General features: G+C 45.3%; 2 protein-coding genes across 2 annotated transcripts; both read right to left on the bottom strand.

Moving 5' to 3' along the window:
• Positions 1–3,576: 3,576 nt before the first annotated feature.
• On the bottom strand, positions 3,577–7,140 carry LOC125546831. Its single transcript, XM_048710949.1, has 3 exons — positions 6,899–7,140; positions 3,897–4,746; positions 3,577–3,790 (listed from the first exon to the last, which is right to left on the bottom strand). Exons 1-3 carry the CDS (start codon positions 7,138–7,140, stop codon positions 3,689–3,691), a joined length of 1,194 nt encoding a protein of 397 aa, XP_048566906.1. The 3' UTR covers positions 3,577–3,688.
• Positions 7,141–8,662: 1,522 nt separating this feature from the next.
• Positions 8,663–14,442, bottom strand: LOC125546830 (vesicle transport protein GOT1-like; the record flags this gene model as incomplete). The annotated part of the gene is made up of 8 exons (XM_048710948.1): positions 8,663–8,891; positions 10,138–10,173; positions 10,298–10,348; positions 12,615–12,676; positions 13,262–13,343; positions 13,462–13,559; positions 13,660–13,740; positions 14,314–14,442. Coding segments are annotated over 6 exons (471 nt in total), but the record flags the coding sequence as incomplete, so codon positions are not given.
• Between the last annotated feature and the right edge of the window lie 5,333 nt (positions 14,443–19,775).

Genomic DNA, 19,775 nt, shown 5'->3' with positions numbered 1-19,775 from the left:
AATCACCGGAAAAGAGCAAACAACATGGTAAACAACCAACACATCAACATGGCATGATGCACAAACGAGTATGATGCATGTCCGGTTTAATGAGGCATGGCATGGCAAAATGCACAAGCAATCCTACAAATTAGGTGGAGCTCAGTATGCAACTCGTTGCATATTGACGGAACACCACATCAATTATTTAGTTCTCTCTCGTTTATGTACCCCAACAATATTAAATGTTGATTAACATGGCAAGAGGGGAAGCATGATGAAACTATCTATCTAGTCAAGGTTAAATGAGGCCGGAAGCAACGAACAACAATTCCGGTAAATCCCCATATGCATTAGCAATTTAATGCAACAACAATTTTAAGCATTTTAATTATTGTTATCATGATGCGGATGACATGAACAAGTTTATGCAAGTTTTTTTAAGAAAATGTTGATAAGAGCATTATGAAGCATTTGTCACCGTGGTGGAAACAAAAGGTGTGCCACGGCAACGAATCCGAAAATGATGCCATGGCAACATATCGGTTCCGGTAACTCGATTGAGATCCCGGTGCAAAAGAAAATGCGACGGGAGCGTGACATGCGATAGAATGTGGGGTGCTCTCGAATACCGAGTTCCCACATGTCGGTGGCAAGGCAAAAGAGGGGCGACGTTATCGAACAAGGGTGCATCTCATACAACATGCATTCATTTACGGGCATCGTCTCGGGGTTATACCTTCGAAGCGTGTGTTATCGGAACGGATCGAGTTCGGCGGTAGGGGTACACGTGTCGAAGGGGAAGTAGTTGTTCACGGGGTCGTCGTGGGAAGTAGGGGTACATGACGACGTAGAGGTACTCGCGACGGTAGTTGTTCACGTTCACGTTACACGGGTCTTCGGTGACGGTCGTCATACATGGTTCGGAGTGGTACTTGCGACGGTCTCGGTCGAGGCGGCAAAACGTAGTCGAACTTGAGGTGGCCTTGGTGATTCCAAAAACGCTCCTGCTCGAGGAGGTCTCTGCCTTGGTCTTCGCCGGTCGTGGTACTTGGCGAAAGGAACCCACGAAGGCGTCCTTGACGTCCTTGGTTGCCGGGTCTTGGCAGCGACAAGAGGGGAAAACAAGGCCAACCGGGCAGCAAGGGGGGGTGGAGATCTCGTGGAAGCTGGCCGTGAAGGAGCTGCTCGAGGCAGCAGGAGAAGATGGCCGGGGCGGGCGTCGAGCTTGAAGGCCGGTGGTGCAGAGGCGAAGCAGAGGATGGAGCAAGGGCAGAGCGACGCTCGATGGCAGGAAGTGGAGAAGATGGTGCGGCGGCGGGGCGAGGAACGCAGGGGCCACGGGACGCTGCGCGCCTGCGGGAGCGAAGCGATGGTCGCGCGCGCGCGTGGAGAGGCTCGGGGTCGCGCGCGGGGTGGCCCTCCTGGTGGTCGCCGACGGCGGCGGGTGGCGACGGGGCTCCGGCCTGGTTCTCTGCTCCGGCGAGGGCGGAGCGCGGGTCTCGCACTGGAGGCGCGCGGATCGGGAGCAAGGGGATCGGGCATGATGCGGGTGTATGAGTGGCAGCGGTGTGGGAGGACGAGAGGGGGAGGATGAGCGAGGGAGATGGGATCGGGCTCCTCGTCCCTGAGTGGCGGCGCGAGGGAGAGAAAACGAGGGGGATCGAGGGACTGGCTAGGTTTAGCAGCGGGATTGGTGGGCCTCGGTGATGGATGGGCCGGCGAGAGGCCCAGCTGGGCTGGACTCTCTTCTCCCTCTCCCCTATTTCCTTTTCTCTAAATAACAGAGAAATAAAGAGAAAGAAAAGAGAGAAGAGAAGGTTAGAGGAGGAATTTGGGCAGGAGGACAACTTTTCCAGAGTCATAAAATATGAGGAATTTGACAAAAAAAATGGCCTGACAATTTTTGGAGGAAGTAAAATCCACACACGTTGGATTTAACTCGGTAAGTTCGAATTTCGAAACTCATTCAAATGAACTCCAAATGGGTTGAAATTATAGGAGGTGACCCTACACAATATATGTGATTTATGGGCAGATTTGGGACATTTATGAGTAAAGTAAAATTGCCACTCAATTTTTACTAAAAGGCCCCAAAGGAAGAAGGGGAAGTTGAGAAGGATAAAAGGAAAATTGAAGAACGGTGCATATGTGTTTGTGGGTGATTCCAAGCCAATGGAATGGTTTAATATAGCTCCCTAAATATCGGGAGGGTATGTTATAAAGAGAAGTCATCCTTCCCTCGATTTAAATGGATCGAAGATCCATACGATTTATTTAGTTGAGATGCAAAAGATTAAATGCAACGGACCAAACAAACTCACATGACGAAAAACCCGGAAACCCTGGAAGGCATCTGAAACTCCGGTCTTGGGGCGTTACATTATACCTCTCAGTTTTATGCCTACCCACCGTGGATTTAAGTAGTGGTGGATACATGAAGAATCCATAGTCAGATTTAGGCCATTGGTTCTTGTCAACCATGGCAGGAATTAGTTGGTCATAGGCTGCTCTAAATTTGTCAATGGAGTAATACAAGTCCACATAGTTTTGTATGTGTGCATTGATAAGAGATGTGATAAATGCTAGACCATGTTTGCAAGGAAGGCCAGAAACTTGCCATTGTCTACAAGAACATGTCCTATCAAGCAAGTTGACCACAAACCTAAAGCCGCTGCCTCCCAATGCTGTCACTTCAGCAACTTCTTCTGAGCTTTCTACCACCTCCAAGTTTAATTCTCTAGTCTTTGCATTCAACTTCTTAATTATGTGGGGAAGAATCAACCCAACCAACTTCCTTGCTACTTTCCTCCTTCGGTTCCACATGATCATAATCATCTGCCTAACCTTATCAAAGAAGTCGTCCAAGTTCAAGGACTTGTGGTGCTTAATCCAATTATTGAAGCACTCAGCCAAGTTGTTTGTAACATAATCCACCTTGGAAATTGTTGAGAACTGACTCCTAGACCACAACCTAGTGTGCCACCTCCTAAGATATGCAGTTGCCGCTGGCTTTGCTATGTCCATTGCAACCCAATTTTTTTAAAAAATATATATGGGTTCCATGAGTAAGCAGCAGCCCAAAGGTGGTCATCAAACACCTTTCCATGAAACTTCTTCTTGAAGTTGGACACCAAGTGAAACATACATTCCCTATGTTCAGCCTCTGGGAACACTTCTTTTACACCTGTCATCACTGGTTGCCCAGCATCGATGCATATGGTTAAACCCCTTGGGGATCCTACGGCTTGTCTAACCATTTGCATGAACCAAGTCCAATTCTCATTAGTTTCAGAATCGAAAACACCCATACAAACTGGATACATCCAACTATGGCCATCAATGGCGGTAGCACTAGCCACCTGCCCCTTGAACCTGCCTGTCAAGAAGGTGCTATCTACTGCCAAGTATGGCCTGTAGCCATTAAGGAACCGTCGATGCAAGGCTTGAAAGCGACAAAAATTCTTTTAAATCTGATTTTATCTTTTATTGTCTAATGATCAATGATCACTATGCTACCAGGGCAACAACTTTCAATTTGTGCCTTGAAGCTATACAGATTATCAAAGCTTGTATCCCAATCACCATATAGTTCCTTCAAGGCTAGCAGCTTACCCATATAGACTCTCTTAGAGTTGATGTCGATTCCATGATGCTCTTTAAGCTTCTTTCGCAATGCCTTTGGTCCTAGAGTTGCATCCTCAATTAGTCAGTCCTTCACGTGCTCACATATCCACCGCTTGTTTGCATTCTTCAACTTCTTTTTTCTTTTTTTACTAGAGCAATCATGACCAGAAGGGTTCTTTCTCACCTACAAAAGATGAACATAGAAAATTAGTACTAGAGTAAAGATCATGACCACAAATTAAGCACACATGAGTAAAGATCATGACCACAAATTAGTACTAGAAAATTACCATTACTGTGCACTCATCTTCCATTGTAGAAGCATATATCCTCCATGGACACTTATCTTCATCCCTTCTTGAACAATAAGCTCTGAACCTATGTGGTGCACTCTTTTCGGTGTCAAACTCAAATTCATGTTTGATTGCATGCTGAGAAAGCGCCAATTTAAACTCTGCCATATTGGGATATTTTCTTCCTTCGTTCATTGGAGGATCTAATTTATTATATTCAAAGTGTGGTGCATGATCTGCCTCGTGATATTCCTCATCTTCCTCTACTTCAACCTCTGACATGCTCTCATCCTCGCTCCCATCCTCGCTCTCATGATCAGGAACATAGTCTTTGTCTTTTTCTTTATTGGAACAAGGAACCATGATAAGAGGTATAGGTTCATCCTCTAAATAAATATTTTCCTCATCAACACCAACATGCTCATTCTCAAGTACTGGGTTGCGAAGATAATCATCATCATCATCATCATCTTGTTCTATGTTGTTAGGTTGGCTATGCGCATCACTATGCCACTCTGTGATAGGCTCATATGGTTCCGATGGATCACAATATGCAACAAACATGTGCACAACCTTTGTCTTAGAGTGTTTCTCAAACATCAACACTAATTCTTGGTCAGATGTTACTTCAGGGTAGATTTTAAGAAAATCATCATAGTACTGAACATGTGCAACTTCCAAATAACAAGGCGAGTACTGCTCTACGATTGATTCAACCAAGTCCTTATAATTTGTTAAGTCGGAATCAATAACCTTATCAAAACAGAAGCATTTGATATCCTTTCTAGCCTTTTTTGGGCTGCCAAGCAAATTAATTTTCAGCACATAAGTTGAATTTCTATCCATCCTGTAAAAACCAAATAAACTTAATCATGAGTACTTTCTACTCCTTGGGGATCCTAGGTCTTCCTTATACAGTAGCATGTGTAAACAACCCATGTGCAAAAGACCGATTGTGTATGAACATATTTGCTTTATATTTTAACACATTATAACTAATCTGTTGCAGATTTGACAGCAAATATCCATCTCTAAATGAAACTCCTAAGTAATCTGTTGCATCTTGACAAATCTAGAAGAGAGGTGCAGCAAATATGTTGCATTTGGGATCCATCTTTAAGTAATCTTCAAGGCCATCTCTAAGTAATCTGTCAAATTTAAAGAAGAGATGACTCACCCATCTAGACAAGCAGATGTAGCTGTTGGAAATATGCCCTAGAGGCAATAATAAATTAGTTATTATTATATTTCCTTGTTCATGATAATCGTTTATTATCCATGCTAGAATTGTGTTGATAGGAAACTCAGATACATGTGTGGATACATAGACAACACCATGTCCCTAGTAAGCCTCTAGTTGACTAGCCCATTGATCAATAGATGGTTACGGTTTCCTGACCATGGACATTGGATGTCGTTGATAACGGGATCACATCATTAGGAGAATGATGTGATGGACAAGACCCAATCCTAAGCCTAGCACAAAAGATCGTGTAGTTCGTATGCTAAAGCTTTTCTAATGTCAAGTATCATTTTCTTAGACCATGAGATTGTGCAATTCCCGGATACCGTAGGAGTGCTTTGGGTGTGCCAAACGTCACAACGTAACTGGGTGGCTATAAAGGTACACTACAGGTATCTTCGAAAGTGTCTGTTGGGTTGGCACGAATCGAGACTGGGTTTTGTCACTCCGTGTAAACGGAGAGGTATCTCTGGGCCCACTCGGTAGGACATCATCATAATGTGCACAATGTGATCAAGGAGTTGATCACGGGATGATGTGTTACAGAACGAGTAAAAGAGACTTGCCGTTAACGAGATTGAACAAGGTATCGGGATACCGACGATTGAATCTCGGGCAAGTACAATACCGCTAGACAAAGGGAATTGTATACGGGATTGATCGAATCCTCAACATCGTGGTTCATCCGATGAGATCATCGTGGAACATGTGGGAACCAACATGGGTATCCAGATCCCGCTGTTGGTTATTGACCGGAGAATGTCTCGGTCATGTCTGCATGGTTCCCGAACCCGTAGGGTCTGCACACTTAAGGTTCGATGACGCTAGGGTTATAAGGAATAGATATACATGGTTACCGAATGTTGTTCGGAGTCCCGGATGAGATCCCGGACGTCACGAGGAGTTCCGGAATGGTCCGGAGGTAAAGATTTATATATGGGAAGTCCTGTTTTGGTCACCGGAAAAGTTTCGGGTTTTACCGGTAGTGTACCGGGACCACCGGAGGGGTCCGGGGGTCCACCAAGTGGGGTCACCAGCCCCGGAGGGCTGCATGGGCCAAGTGTGGGAGGGTACCAGCCCCAGGTGGGCTGGTGCGCCCTCCCACCAAGGCCCAAGGCGCCTCCAAGAGGGAAGGGGGGCAAACCCTAGGGCAGATGGGCCCTAAGGCCCACCCCAGGTGCGCCTCCCCCTCTCCCCCTTGTGGCCGCCACCCATATGGGATCTGGGGGCTGCCGCCACCCCTAGGGAGGGAACCCTATGTGGGGGCGCAGCCCCTTCCCTTCCCCTATATATACTTGAGGTTTGGGCTGCCCAAGACACACGAGTTCCTCTCATTCTTGGCGCAGTCCTACCCCTCTCCCTCCTCGTCTCTTGCGGTGCTTGGCGAAGCCCTGCTGGAGTATCATGCTCCTCCACCACCACCACGCCGTTGTGCTGCTGCTGGATGGAGTCTTTCTCAACCTCTCCCTCTCTCCTTGCTGGATCAAGGCATGGGAGACGTCACCGGGCTGTACGTGTGTTGAACGCGGAGGTGCCGTCCGTTCGGCACTAGGATCTCCGGTGATTTGGATCACGACGAGTACGACTCCTTCAACCCGTTCTCTTGAACGCTTCCGCATAGCGATCTACAAGGGTATGTAGATGCACTCTCCTTCCCTTCGTTGCTGGTTTCTCCATAGATAGATCTTGGTGACACGTAGAAATTTTTTGAATTTCTGCTACGTTCCCCAACAGTAGCCGCATCCTTCGGTGATACTTGGCCTCGCTCCGGTGCTGCCCCTTGACCGCGCAAGGCTGAGACCGCTGCACGACCCGCCTCCCCACCATGGCCGCCCTCCGCCTCCCCACCATGGCCGCCTTGCTCGTCCTCCGCAGGTTGGCCGCCCCCCGCCTCTCCACCATGGCCGCCTCGCCCGTCCTCCACGGGTTGGCCGCCCCCCGCCTCCCCACCATAGCCGCCTCGCCCATGGCCCTCCTCCACCGCACCCACCCTGCCATCGTCGGCCTCGCCCTCCTCCATGCCGCTCTCCCAGCCTCGCGCCATCGCTGGATGTGTCGCGCCGCTAGGTTTAGGTCTCAGGGGAGAAGGGGGAATCGGGGGGGGGGGGGGGGATCGGGGGCAGAAGGGGGGAGATCGGGGCGGTTCGGTTTTTCCTTTTTCTTTTTTAGCGTGATATAAAGCAGGGGTAAATACGACTTTTCCTGTCAAAGTTGACGGTGTTAACAGCAAAGAATGACGGAAGTGTCATAGAAGGAAGAAATAAAGTTATGTTGTCAAAGAAGGAAAATAAATAAATTTTTAGGGCCAAAAAGGAAACCAAAATTTAAGAAAGGGCCAAATAAGGAATTCTCTCCTTGAAATCATGTTCGCACTGAAACATTTGCATTTTTCAATGACTTTGTGTTTGAGCAAAATATACATTGGCTTTAAAAAAGATATGTACCTTTAAAATCATGATTGCTTTCAAAATATTTTCATTAGTTAGGAGCTTTAGGTTTGAGCAAACATGTATGATTGGAGCTTTAGCCCTTTTGTATACAAATAATGAAGGAGCTAGCATCAAACATTGAATAGCAGATGAACAATAGTTCAAAGCGTCTCCATAATAGCAATAGCTATCGTTTGACATTTGTTTTATAACTATCAAGCATGCCTAATACATCATTCAATTGAATCCACGTAACAAGTATACAAGGGGCACCATCACATAGATTAAAGAGAAAAGAGGGATTAATCAATAGTTCAACACTAAGGCCCTGTTTTGTTTGGCTGTGGATTTCTAAAATCAGCTGCGAAAAATTTGCTGTGAAAAAACAGCTGTGGAAAATCTGATGTGAAAAATATGTAGGTCATTTGACAAACCAGCTGATACAGCTTTTTCAAATTTTAGCCCGCAGCGGAATCAGATTTTGGAAAGCACGTCCTGGGCTGCTTCCGCTTTTGGTTCAGATTTTGGCAGCGGATTTCTGAAATCGGATTCTGCTGGGTTCGCCCTTTGGTTCAGATTCTGCTGCGCGGCAGCGGAATCCGTCGATAAAAGCTGAACCAAACAGGGCCTAAAGCATCGACCACTTGCATGGTGATAGGAGCCAATGGCAATGTGTAAGTCTCTAAGTTGCCGTACATATCCTCAAGACTTGGGAGTGCTCCATGGTCAGCAATGCATCGTTGTACGCACAGCTTTGCTACAACCGATACATGCACCTCAAACAACATGCTGGTGTTTTTACCTGATAAAATAGGTAGTGGTTCAAATTTATTTGCCAGATGTAGATTGTACCAGCAACTTGTATAAAAAATGCAATGTTTCATTATGATCACCATCCGACTATTTTTACAAAAGAAAAACTGAATCTAGAAAACAAATGTTGTTTTCCGCTGTAATACCTGAATGAGCTAGTTAATAAATTTAATCTGAATTTGACATCAGAAGCATTAGATTTTGTGAGCTTCTCTATGAAATTATACTGTCATGCCATGTATACAACAGAGAAGTATCACATGGATTTCATAGAGAACTAAAGAAACAAAATTTTCATGTATTAGTAATTTCATAAAGTATCTAATCTGAACAATCCAATTAGATATACAAGCAGCTATATATACAACACAGAAGTAGAGGCATGACAGTATAATAAACACTGTCGATCTCTTGGGTTGTACATTGTAGGTTACCATCCTAAAGTTAACTTGGCAACAACCTAGATTGCAACCTATGTCGTGGACTGGCGGGAGACACAGAGGTGACCTGCAAGCCAAGATGAGGGAGGGGGGCAGTTAGAGAGAGAGACACGATGACGACTTGCAAGCATGTGAATTATAGTCCAGTAAATATCACATGGCATTGGGAGGAAAACAAAAATTAAGGCGCTGACAATTAGTAGAACCCAATACCCAGATATTGAATAAGGTGTGACGCTAAAGTTAGTCCAAGCATCTCTCTGTCAGAACATCCACAACATTTCACCTCTAAAGTTCACCTCTAAAGTTCACCTCTACATACTTTTTTACTAAATAATGTTTCGCCAAAATGTCATAAACCTTGTAAGCACAACAATCCTTTTTTATATACAGAGCAATGTGAACAGAAACTAATCTTAGTGAAGTAAATTTATTCTCCATGCTAATAAAAAGAGTCAATCAGACAGCATAGAAGAGCATATTGCCACCGTAAGACATTTCCCGTTGTGGTGATAGTAAGAGGAATCGAACACCATATAAAGAATCGAACATCATAGTAAGAGGAAAGCAAAAACAACGCAAGACACATGAGACTTGCAGGACGTATATTTTACAAAGAACACAGCTGAACCTTAGTGTGCAAAGATCGTAGGGTTCGAAAACTCGTCAATCCTTGAACAGGTTACAGTATAAACAAAATTAATCCTGTCGTAGAATAAAACCATTATGACCTACTAAACCCAACCTGACAAAATGATTCATTTCAATACGGAACATTTGATGTGTCGTTAATTGTCAGTTGTTAAAAAAATTGGAATAGAATCATGGTGCAAACGTAGCTTGTATTGCCGTTTACAGAACGAAGGAAATTCAAACAATATTTTAACATTAATTGAGTACATATCTAACCTTGAGCTTTTTGAAACATACCATACAAATATGTTAGATAGATGCAAATGCTTCTATACTCCTTATTAAGTTGCAATCTAAATTTGTAAGATATACATGCAATTTCAGCTAGAAATACACTGAAAAATTGCCAGCGAAATCATTATGGGAAATCAAGAAATTACATGAAGCCACTATACAGGTCCTCTTGAGCTAATCAAGAGGAGGTCCATTCTCTTTGCATTTGTTAGGACGTCGATCTGTTACTACATCCAGTATCTTTGACATAAGGACTAAGATAAATCAGGGTACAGAGGAAAAAATACGCATATACATGTGATTTTCTCAACGTCACATGAGAGACGGCAATTGAAACCATATGAACAAGTAAGGCTCAGAACTGGAATAGGTAAAAACAAACATACCACACAAAATTGTGATGCACTGATAGCGAGTTGTTCCTATAAAAAATAGGATGATATTCTCAATGCAAAGGTTAACTTGGAATATAATGCATCCAATCAGCAAAACTGTATCATATTTGCACCTTGTCAGCATTCATTATCTATAGTTAAAATGAAGTACCTTTGGAAGATCTTAAGTCCATCTGCTGGCCATTAGCGTGTTGTTTTGTCCCTATAAAAAAATAAGATGATATTCTCAATGCAAAGGTCAACTTGGAATATAATGTATGTTAGAGTACGTAATGGGCCTAATGGCCTGGGCTGGCAGTATAGCCCGTTAGTCTTAGGGTTAATTAGAGATAAGGGTCGCTTTCTTAGGGGTCAAGTAAGCCTTGCTTGGGAGTCAAGTAAATCTCTCTATATAAAGAGAGGAGATGTATCAATCTAATCAAGCAAGAATTAAGAAGGAAATCCTTCCATCTTGCCCGGCCGTGGGCAAAAGGCCCCCGGCCGGCCTTCTTGCGCCCTCCTTCTAGCAGCGCCATAACAATTTGGTATCAGCTAGCTTCGATTCGATCATGTCTTCACCGCCGCCCAACCCGTCTCTTCCGCTGCCGGTCACCTCGTCGCCTCCGGCGACCACCACGACCGTCGCCCCGCTCCTGCCCGCGCCGGGATCCTTCGTCGCGCCCGCCCCCGTCGTCCTCACCCCGGAGGTGTCCGGGGTCCTGCGGGACCTAACACAGGCAGTCCAGGAGATCCACCTGTTCTTGGCCGGGTCCTACGAGCCGCACCCGGCTACGCCGCCCATCACCGCCACTGCGCCGCCGTGGCTGCCGTGGCTGCCGCTGCACCAGGCGGCCCCCGCCGCGCTCGCCGGGCTGCTGCAGCAGCCGCTGCAGCTGGCATCCACCTCCCCGTCCTGGCTGCCGTGGCAGCCGCCGCACCAGGCGGCCTCCGCCGCGCTCGCCGGGCTGCTGCAGCAGCCGCTGCAACTGCCATCCACCGCCACCACCGCCCCGTCCTGGCTGCCATGGCAGCTGCCGCACCAGGTGGCCTCCGCCGCGCTCACCGGGCCGCTGCAGCAGCTGCCATCCACCGCCACCACCGCCCCGCCCTGGCTGCAGTGGCAGCCACCGCTCCTGGCGACCTCCTCCGTGCCCGGCGCTTCGCCGCAGCAGCCGCTGCAACTGCAGCAGCCATTGCCGGTCAGCTCCGGCCCCGCATCGACCGCGCCGACGGGAGTCCTGATCCACCAGATCAAGTCCCCGCCGTCGCCATCACCGCTTCCCCAGGGCGTCCCCATCCAGCAGATCAAGTTCCCGCCGTCGCCGTCACCGCTTCCAGCTTGGATCACTACCCGCCATGTGTCGGCGGCGGTGAGGCTGCAGGCTGCTGCGCGCCGCCTCCTAGCGCGTCGGCGTGTGCGGGAGATGCGTGGTCTGCAGCTGCCGCTCCTCCCAGTTGCGCTTCGCTGCGCAAAGAACCTCGATCGCGTCCGCTGCGTCGAGGATCTTGGGCATGCTGTTTTCCCCACGGACAGCACCCTCAAAGTTTGTGACATCGGCGGTTGGGGAGGCGCACCCCTCCTCGCCATTCTCCATCGACAGCCCTCCACTCCTCTATGTGCAGTGCCGACCAACAGCCGTCCGGCAGGGAGAAGGCATGGTGTCACCGACAGGAGCGCACCGCGTAGCACCACTGCATTCCGCCGCCGGCCGCCGCGAGGGCGCCTCCGCTGGTCGCTCTTGCAACCACTTCCAGGTGGCCATACACATGCACTCCTTTTGTCCAGATGGTGTCCATGGGATCAAGTACACGTGCACGTTCGACGTGCGGATGGTGTCCACTTTTTTTGTTAAGAGGTCCAAAATAAAGCATCCCAGTCCATTTCAGGTTGAGTAATAAAACAAGCCGAGATGTAAAAGGCTTGTTTTTAGGTGTTAGGTTTGTGTTGCATCAAGTCATGGTTATAAGTTGGTTAGGCTGCAGCTTGAGGACAAGCTGCATGTCCAGGTGGGGTGTAGTGTTAGAGTACGTAATGGGCCTAATGGCCTGGGCTGGCAGTATAGCCCATTAGTCTTAGGGTTAATTAGAGATAAGGGTCGCTTTCTTAGGGGTCAAGTAAGCCTTGCTTGGGAGTCAAGTAAATCTCTCTATATAAAGAGAGGAGATGTATCAATCTAATCAAGCAAGAATTAAGAAGGAAATCCTTCCATCTTGCCCGGCCGTGGGCAAAAGGCCCCCGGCCGGCCTTCTTGCGCCCTCCTTCTAGCAGCGCCATAACAATGTATCCAATCAGCAAAACAATATCAAATTTGCACTTTGTCAGCAGTCTTCAAGAGGCAACTGTTACATGGATGCACTTCACATATTTCAAACAAGCTACTGTTTCTACTTGCTAATACAAAAAAATTAAAGAAATTGAAGGTGGGAGGAGAGCAAGTTGAAGAAATTTTAATCCCGTGGATGAAACTGAATAGTTAAGAGAGACCTACCAAGGCATTCCCGAGTAAATAACTTTGTTGCTCACATTCATATCATCTCTATCGTGAGTAGTCTACAAAAGTGTAGGCTCAGATGCAGTTAGAAGAAAACGATTATAAGTATTTCCAAACCAGAAAGCCGATGTAATATCTTGTAACAAAAATATATCAAAACCACGCCCGATTTAACCTTCATGATATTTTTATCAAATTATCAAAGATACAACAACAAATAAGTACTCCCTCCGTTCCAAAATTATTGTCGTGGTTTTAGCTCAAGTAGAAATCACTAAAACATAATTGGTAGATCAAATTTTTAAATGGTGAACCAACCACCAATCATATTTGTATTTTCCCATTTTTATGCTCTGTAGCGTACATATATGTTCATAAACTGAATAAAGTTAATTACAGGGTCTGTCATCTAATGGTATCCTTATTAGCTTAAATATTTAGTGTTATGCTGAAGACCTAACACTACTTAGTAAAGGTTAATTACAGGAGTAGGAAACAACAGTAAGAACAATGGGGGCTGAGATCCATAAAAAATAATCCCTCACAAGAACAAGATCATGTAAATGAAGTGGTGACCAGACTGGGTTGGACTTGAAGAAAATTTACGCAGCTCAGCAACAGCAAAGCCGCAAATATGATCTTACATATGTCACATAAGGGTGCTGGAAAATCCAACCGATGGTGGAGTTTTTTTGTAGGTAAACAGCAGCAGTAGGCCAGAACCTACTGTGAGAAATTCAGTACCAGTCAGATACAATACCCAAAAGTTTCTACCATTTATTAATGCACACTGAAAAACAGACATCAGATGATCATATAAATGCACAATAGAGGATCTACAAACCTGAATAGCAGGGCAAAGCCATACGACTCTGCCATCATACCGAAGACAGGCCAGCCAATAAGGACAAGGAAAAGTACGACCCTGAAAGCAATTGAACCCTGCACATTCAGGTGATCTTGTTAGCTCATAACTGAACTGGAACTGAACAATTTGGATACATGACTAATTCTTAGGCCTGCATCGTTACATGCATATGACCTTGCGATTCTTGGGCTTTGTGAAGAACTGTACGGTTGACTTCAGCCCAATGGCCAGCGAAACACCAGAGACGAAGATAATCTGACATGAAATACATGATAATTAGGAAGGAATAGCTTAGAGCGAAGTATAAGTAAGCACAACCCGATCTCTGTTGAAAAATGTGAAACAATTTTAGCAGGAGTTCAGAGATGCAAGTGCATTGTACAAGACAAGCCTCACTTAGTTAAACTAAACATCCAACAGGCATACTTAGAAACTATTAGATCGTTTCTCCTGGTTAGAAATAGTTTGAGCGAGTTTAGAAGAAACTTTAGCAACTATTAGATAGTCCCTCCTGATTATATCTTCCTGGAAATCTCTACAACAACCAGTGACCAAACAGTAAAACACCCAATAGTGCCAAGCATGAACAGATGTACACTATAATTATACGAAGTGCGGTTCTGTGAATAGTATCTAGAGGAAGCAATTCTTATTCCATCCAGCCCTTCATCCGGCGCAGCAAGATGGATCCATATCCATAATTGGCATTGTATGAACTGCAGTTTTCTTCATTAAATCTAGACTGAGAATTGGACAAATTTGCTTCCGTGTACAACAGAGAGATATATCAGGGGAAGAGAGAGAGCACGGAAAGGAGCGGGGAAGTACCTGCGCATGGAGGGGAGGCTGGCCTCGCCAGCGTCTAGCCGTGGGGGTGAGGAGGAGCACGTGAACGAGGGCGGCCTCGACCAAAAGAACGGCGATGGTGACAGATTTGACGGCCTCGGGCTGCCATTGTCAACACCTACCTCGCCATCCTCGTTGGGCGGGGAAGCATCTACCCACGGCGCTGCTCGTGTAGGCACGGCCTGGGGCGACTGGACTTTGGGCATGAAGCTCCTGTCCATCCCCTTCCCCCTCGTTCCTCTACCTCCCTTCCTCCTCTCTGCTATTCATCCCCTTCCCCGTCGTTCTATCTCCCTTCCTCCTCTCTGCTACCCCTGGATCCGCCTGGGTCGGGCCGGGACGAGATAGGGAGGAGCCTAGCGGCGTCCGGCGCGGGAGGATGCGAGAGGAAAGAGATGATGGAGGAGGGGTGCGGCAGCTGTGGCGGGTGACAAGCGAGGAAGGAAGGAAGCAAGGAGAAGGGGCCACGTGTCTCAATGCAGCGGGTCTCTGTTGTGGAGACCCACTGCATTGAGCAATACGTGGCAGTACTAATCTTAAAGCATTGAGACGACTTCTTCTTCAATCCCGCTGTGAAATCCCAACTACCCATCCGTCATTGCATTCAACGAGTTCGCGAGGCCTGTCGCCAGCGCTTCACTCCGGACGTGATGCCTGCTAGTGGTGGTACTGCCTGTCGCCCCCGCCGGTGGAGGCCACGCTCCTCGACACCGGCGAAACTCTGCTGCTCGCCGCCGGTCTGGCCAGGGCACCGTCGTCTTGCCATGGCGTCTTCATCGTCGGGAAGGAACTCGCTGTGGTTGGAATCAAAATTTGGTGAAGGTTAACTGCTTGCCACCGGTGTCGTGAGCACTTCATCTCGGTATCAGAGGAGTCCAAGAAAATTCATCTAGTCTAGCGAGATGACAATGAAGTTGTTTGGTCGGCCGCCGCCGTCTGCCCAAAGAAACGCCGTCTTGCTACGACGTCGTCCTTGTCGGCAAGTTACTCGCTGTGGTTGCAATCAAGATTTGGAGAAGGATCGATGATAAGTTGAGGTGAAGTCACCCGTTTACTTTAAGATTGGTACTGCCACGTGTTGCTCAATGTAGTGGGTCTCCAGAACAGAGGTATACGACCAGGTCGTATAGGATTTTTTTTTGTGTGGGAGGTGTCTGTGGGGACTAAGCGAAAAAATGCACTGTGCAAGAGACAAACGATTTGACATCGTCGCACATCCGGTTGTCTTCGCCTTTCCTCTACGAGTTAATTACATGTGCAAACAATAACTTGTAGGGAAATAACAGAATCATAAAAAACTAAAAAACCCCAGAAAAATGATACACTAACTTAACCAATAGCACGTTTTGGTACAATTTTCGTCAACTACAACGGTGCACGGTCTATCGCTGTTAACTACCGCTACGTTGCCCTTTTGCTCTCCCTCTGTCCTATGTGGGTTCCAATCGTTAATGGGATAGAGAGATAAATAAACAAGAAAAATAAGGCAATGGTGTAGTACAATAACTTGTAGGGAAATAACAGAATTATAAAAAACTAAAAAGCCCCAGAAAAATGGTACACTAACTTAACCAATAGCATGTTTTGGTACAATTTTCGTCAACTATAACGGTGCACGGTCTGTCGCTGTTAATTGCCGCCACGTTGCCTTTTTGCTCTCCGTCTGTCTTATGTGGGTCCCAGTCGTCAGTGGGACAGAGAGATAAATAAACAAAAAAAATAAGGCGATGGTGCAATACAATAACTTGTAAGGAAATAACAGAATTATAAAAAACTAAAAAACCCCAGAAAAATGATACACTAACTTAACTAATAGCATGTTTTGGTACAGTTTCCGTCAACTATAACGGTGCACGGTCCGTCGCTGTTAACTGCCGCCACGTTGCCCTTTTGCTCTCCGTCTGTCTTATGTGGGTCCCAGTCGTCAGTGGGACAGAGAGATAAAAAAATAAAATAAGGCGATGGTGCCCTAATTCGAACAGTAGACCTGCCTTAATACCACTCGATCGCTGACCACTACTCCAGAGCATTCGCAATGCGGAAATCGAGGCAAATAACTATCTATACTTACAGCTTCAGATACGTGCTAGCCTTGTTCGGCTGTTTTCGTTTTTTACGTGTTCTTTTTGTTTCGGTGTTTTCGTTTTATCTTTTTTCAGATCTTGGGATTCTTCGATTTTTCGGTTTTTTGCACATTTTTTATATACCTTTTGTAATATACTGTGTACTAGACAAATACTGTACAGGTTCTATCCCATCTTGAAGATAACACGCCGCTCGCGTCGACGCTGTACGCCTCGTCTATGCAAACCTAGTGCAGCCGCTGATGCAATCTGAGGCCATATCACGCGGCGCAATCGGAACAAAGTAGGGTCGTGTGTTATAGGGTCCGTCTCTTTTTACACTTGTGCGTTGCGTTTGACATGATGGTAGTACATGCTTAATAGGCCAGTAGACCCAATTGAACGTAAGACACCCAAAAAAACCACTGGAGCAGCGGCTCGAAAAGGCCAGCGCAGCTTGACGCGCGAGTCAGCCTGCGGACGAGATTTAGGTGGGACTAACAATGAATCTGACGGCCAAAAACAACTACAAATGGCAATGCAATGATTAGAAATGCCGATGGTGTGAGAGGACTCGGAGGGTGCTCAGTTATAATGTATTTAAATTTCATCTCATATGAAGAATTCACGATATAATTCATTTCACGGGATATTAGACCCTTAAAGAGATGAAAGTTTCAACGTTTTGTTCAGGCTCTATATTTCATGAAGTTTTTGAAAATTACTTAAGATATTGGAGTTGCTCTAGGAAACATGTGTGTTCTTTTTTAGTATGTGTTTTGTAAAAAAAGTTTTGATACAGTAGAAAAATTATTTTAGAAAATTGTCTAGTATGTGTTCTATAAAAAAAGTTCAATATAAGCATAAAAAGGTTTAATATACATTAATAAATTCATCATATACAATAATGATTAGTGTGTATTTAATAAATGTTCATCGTATAATTAAAGAAAGATCATTGTATATTAAAAGATGTTCAATATATATAACCAATTATTCATCATATATTAATAATGTTCAGTGTGAATTTATACAATAATGATCAGTGTGTATTCACAAAAAAACGTATATGAAAAAGTCTAGTGTGTATTTGAAAAAAATGTGCACCATATATTAGAAAAAAGTCGACCGCATTGGAAAAAAAGTTCACCATATGTTGCAAAAGGTGTACAAAAAAGAAATGTGTAAAAATAAAAAGGGGAAAAAACTGAAGAATACCCAAGATCTAAAAAAAGATAAAAGAAAAAAACGAACCGAAAAGAACACATAAAAAAGGTAACAGTCAAAAAAGGCGAGTACGTGTCTGAAACTTAGAGTATATATACTGTCTCCTCAGTTATATCACCATGGGTGGAGTAGCTTCTTGGTCAACGAGTTCTCTGTACATTGGTTGGTCTGTAGCTCGAACCCCACTGACAATTGGGACCCGCACAGGGTAGAGGGGAAGCAAGGTCACGTTGACGCAGTTAACAGCGGCGAGGACGGTGCACCGTTATGATTAACGGAAAATGTATCAAAATGTGCTGTTAGATAAGTTAGTGTACTATTTTTCTGGGGTTTTTTAGTTTGTGTATGATTTTGTTAGTTCGCTGCAAGTTTTTGTACTGTAGATGTAATTAACTCTTCCTCTACCACCACGTGTAGTAACCGGACAGGTTGACTTTCATTAACGATCCAATTCACCTAGGAAGGACCAGCCGAACCTCACTGAAGAAGGGCCACAAGTCATTCAAACGTGAAGAACAAGCACTGGTCAAACTTATTACCATGCAGTCAACCGATCCAATGGTCAGCAGAGGAAGTCAAAGCCCATCTGACGACCACGAGCAATACGGACGGGAGGAGCTCCGTGGAGGAGGGTCGGCTAGCATCCTTATAGGTTAGAATACTAGAAGAGGTGTCATAATAGGGTGATATTGATAGTAGCAGTAACGGCTAGACACGACCGATTGTTTCATAGCCTTAACTGAGCAATAATGACCGTAGTTAACTAGATATTCACCGAACGGCTCATGGCCTTAACTGACCAGTAATGATCGTAGTTAACTGTAGATATTCACCGAACGGCTCATGGCCTTAACTGACCAGTAATGATCGTAGTTAACTGTAGATATTCACCGAACGGCTGCCTTCAATGCTTCATGGAGATTGTGGGCGACCCCTCCCTTGGACGACTATAGAAGGTCGACTGTTACTAGTCATGCTAGTGACCGATCGGAGGGCTTCGTCAGACTAAAAGGAATGTGGCTTCTCGATTGAAGGTTTCCATATTATTAGCCCAACTCAAAGTGCCTTTGTGCCCGGCAGACTGATAACAGATAATATTTTAGTAGCATATGAGTGTTTTCACACAATCAAGAATAAAAGAGAAGGTAGAGAGGGTTTGTGCGCTATAAAATTTGATATGCACAAAGTTTATGACAGAGTTGAATGGCCTTTTTTTGAAAGAAATTATGTTGCGACTGGGTTTCCGTCAAGATTGGATAAATTTTATTATGCAATGCGTTTCAACGGTCGAGTACAGAGTAAGGATTAATGCGAAGGAAAATGAGAGCTTGAAGCCTACAAGGGGTTTGAGACAGGGAGACCCGTTTTCACCATACCTCTTCTTGTTGTGCACTGAGGGTTTGAACGCTCTACTTACACATGCGGAGGAAAATGGAAAAATTTCAGGAGTACGAGTTTGTAGAGACGCTCCACCTATCACAAATATTCTCTTTGCGGATAATTCTTTGATTCTTATGAAAGCCAACCAACACAGTGTGGAAGCTCTCAAAGCAGTGCTAGATTTATATTGTGAGGCTACAGGACAATTGATAAGTGTTGAAAAATCCAACATTTTCTTCAGCCCATACACAAAGGTGGAAATAAGAGAGCAATTGTGTACAAAGCTGAATATAATGACGGAGGCTCTCAGTGATAAGTATTTGGGTTTGCCAGCAAATGTGGGAATAAATAAAACATATTGTTTCCAATTTCTGATTAAACGTATTGTTAATAAAATTAGTGGTTGGAAGGAAAAATTACTATCTGTCGGGGAAAGGAGATCCCGCTCAAGGCTATGATCCAAGCCATACGCACCTATGCAATGCCGGCCTTTAAAATTCCTAATTTTTTTTGTAAAGGAATCATTGATGCGATAGCGCATTTCTGGTGGGGAGACGAGAAGAATCAGAAGAGGATGCATTGGATGTCCTGGTGGAAAATGTGCGTACCCAAAAATCAAGGAGGAATGGGATTTCGTGATATTCACTCTTTCAACCTAGCATTGCTCGCCAAACAGGCATGGCGTCTTTTGGATAATCCCGATTCCTTGTGTGCCTCTATCCTAAGGGCTAAGTACTACCCCGATGGTGATTTGTTGAACTCCAAGCTAAGGAA

The sequence above is a fragment of the Triticum urartu genome, chromosome 3 (genome assembly GCF_003073215.2).
Source record: "Triticum urartu cultivar G1812 chromosome 3, Tu2.1, whole genome shotgun sequence".
In the NCBI taxonomy this organism is placed as follows: Eukaryota; Viridiplantae; Streptophyta; class Magnoliopsida; order Poales; family Poaceae; genus Triticum; species Triticum urartu.
This window is presented reverse-complemented; position numbering and strand designations above follow the sequence as displayed.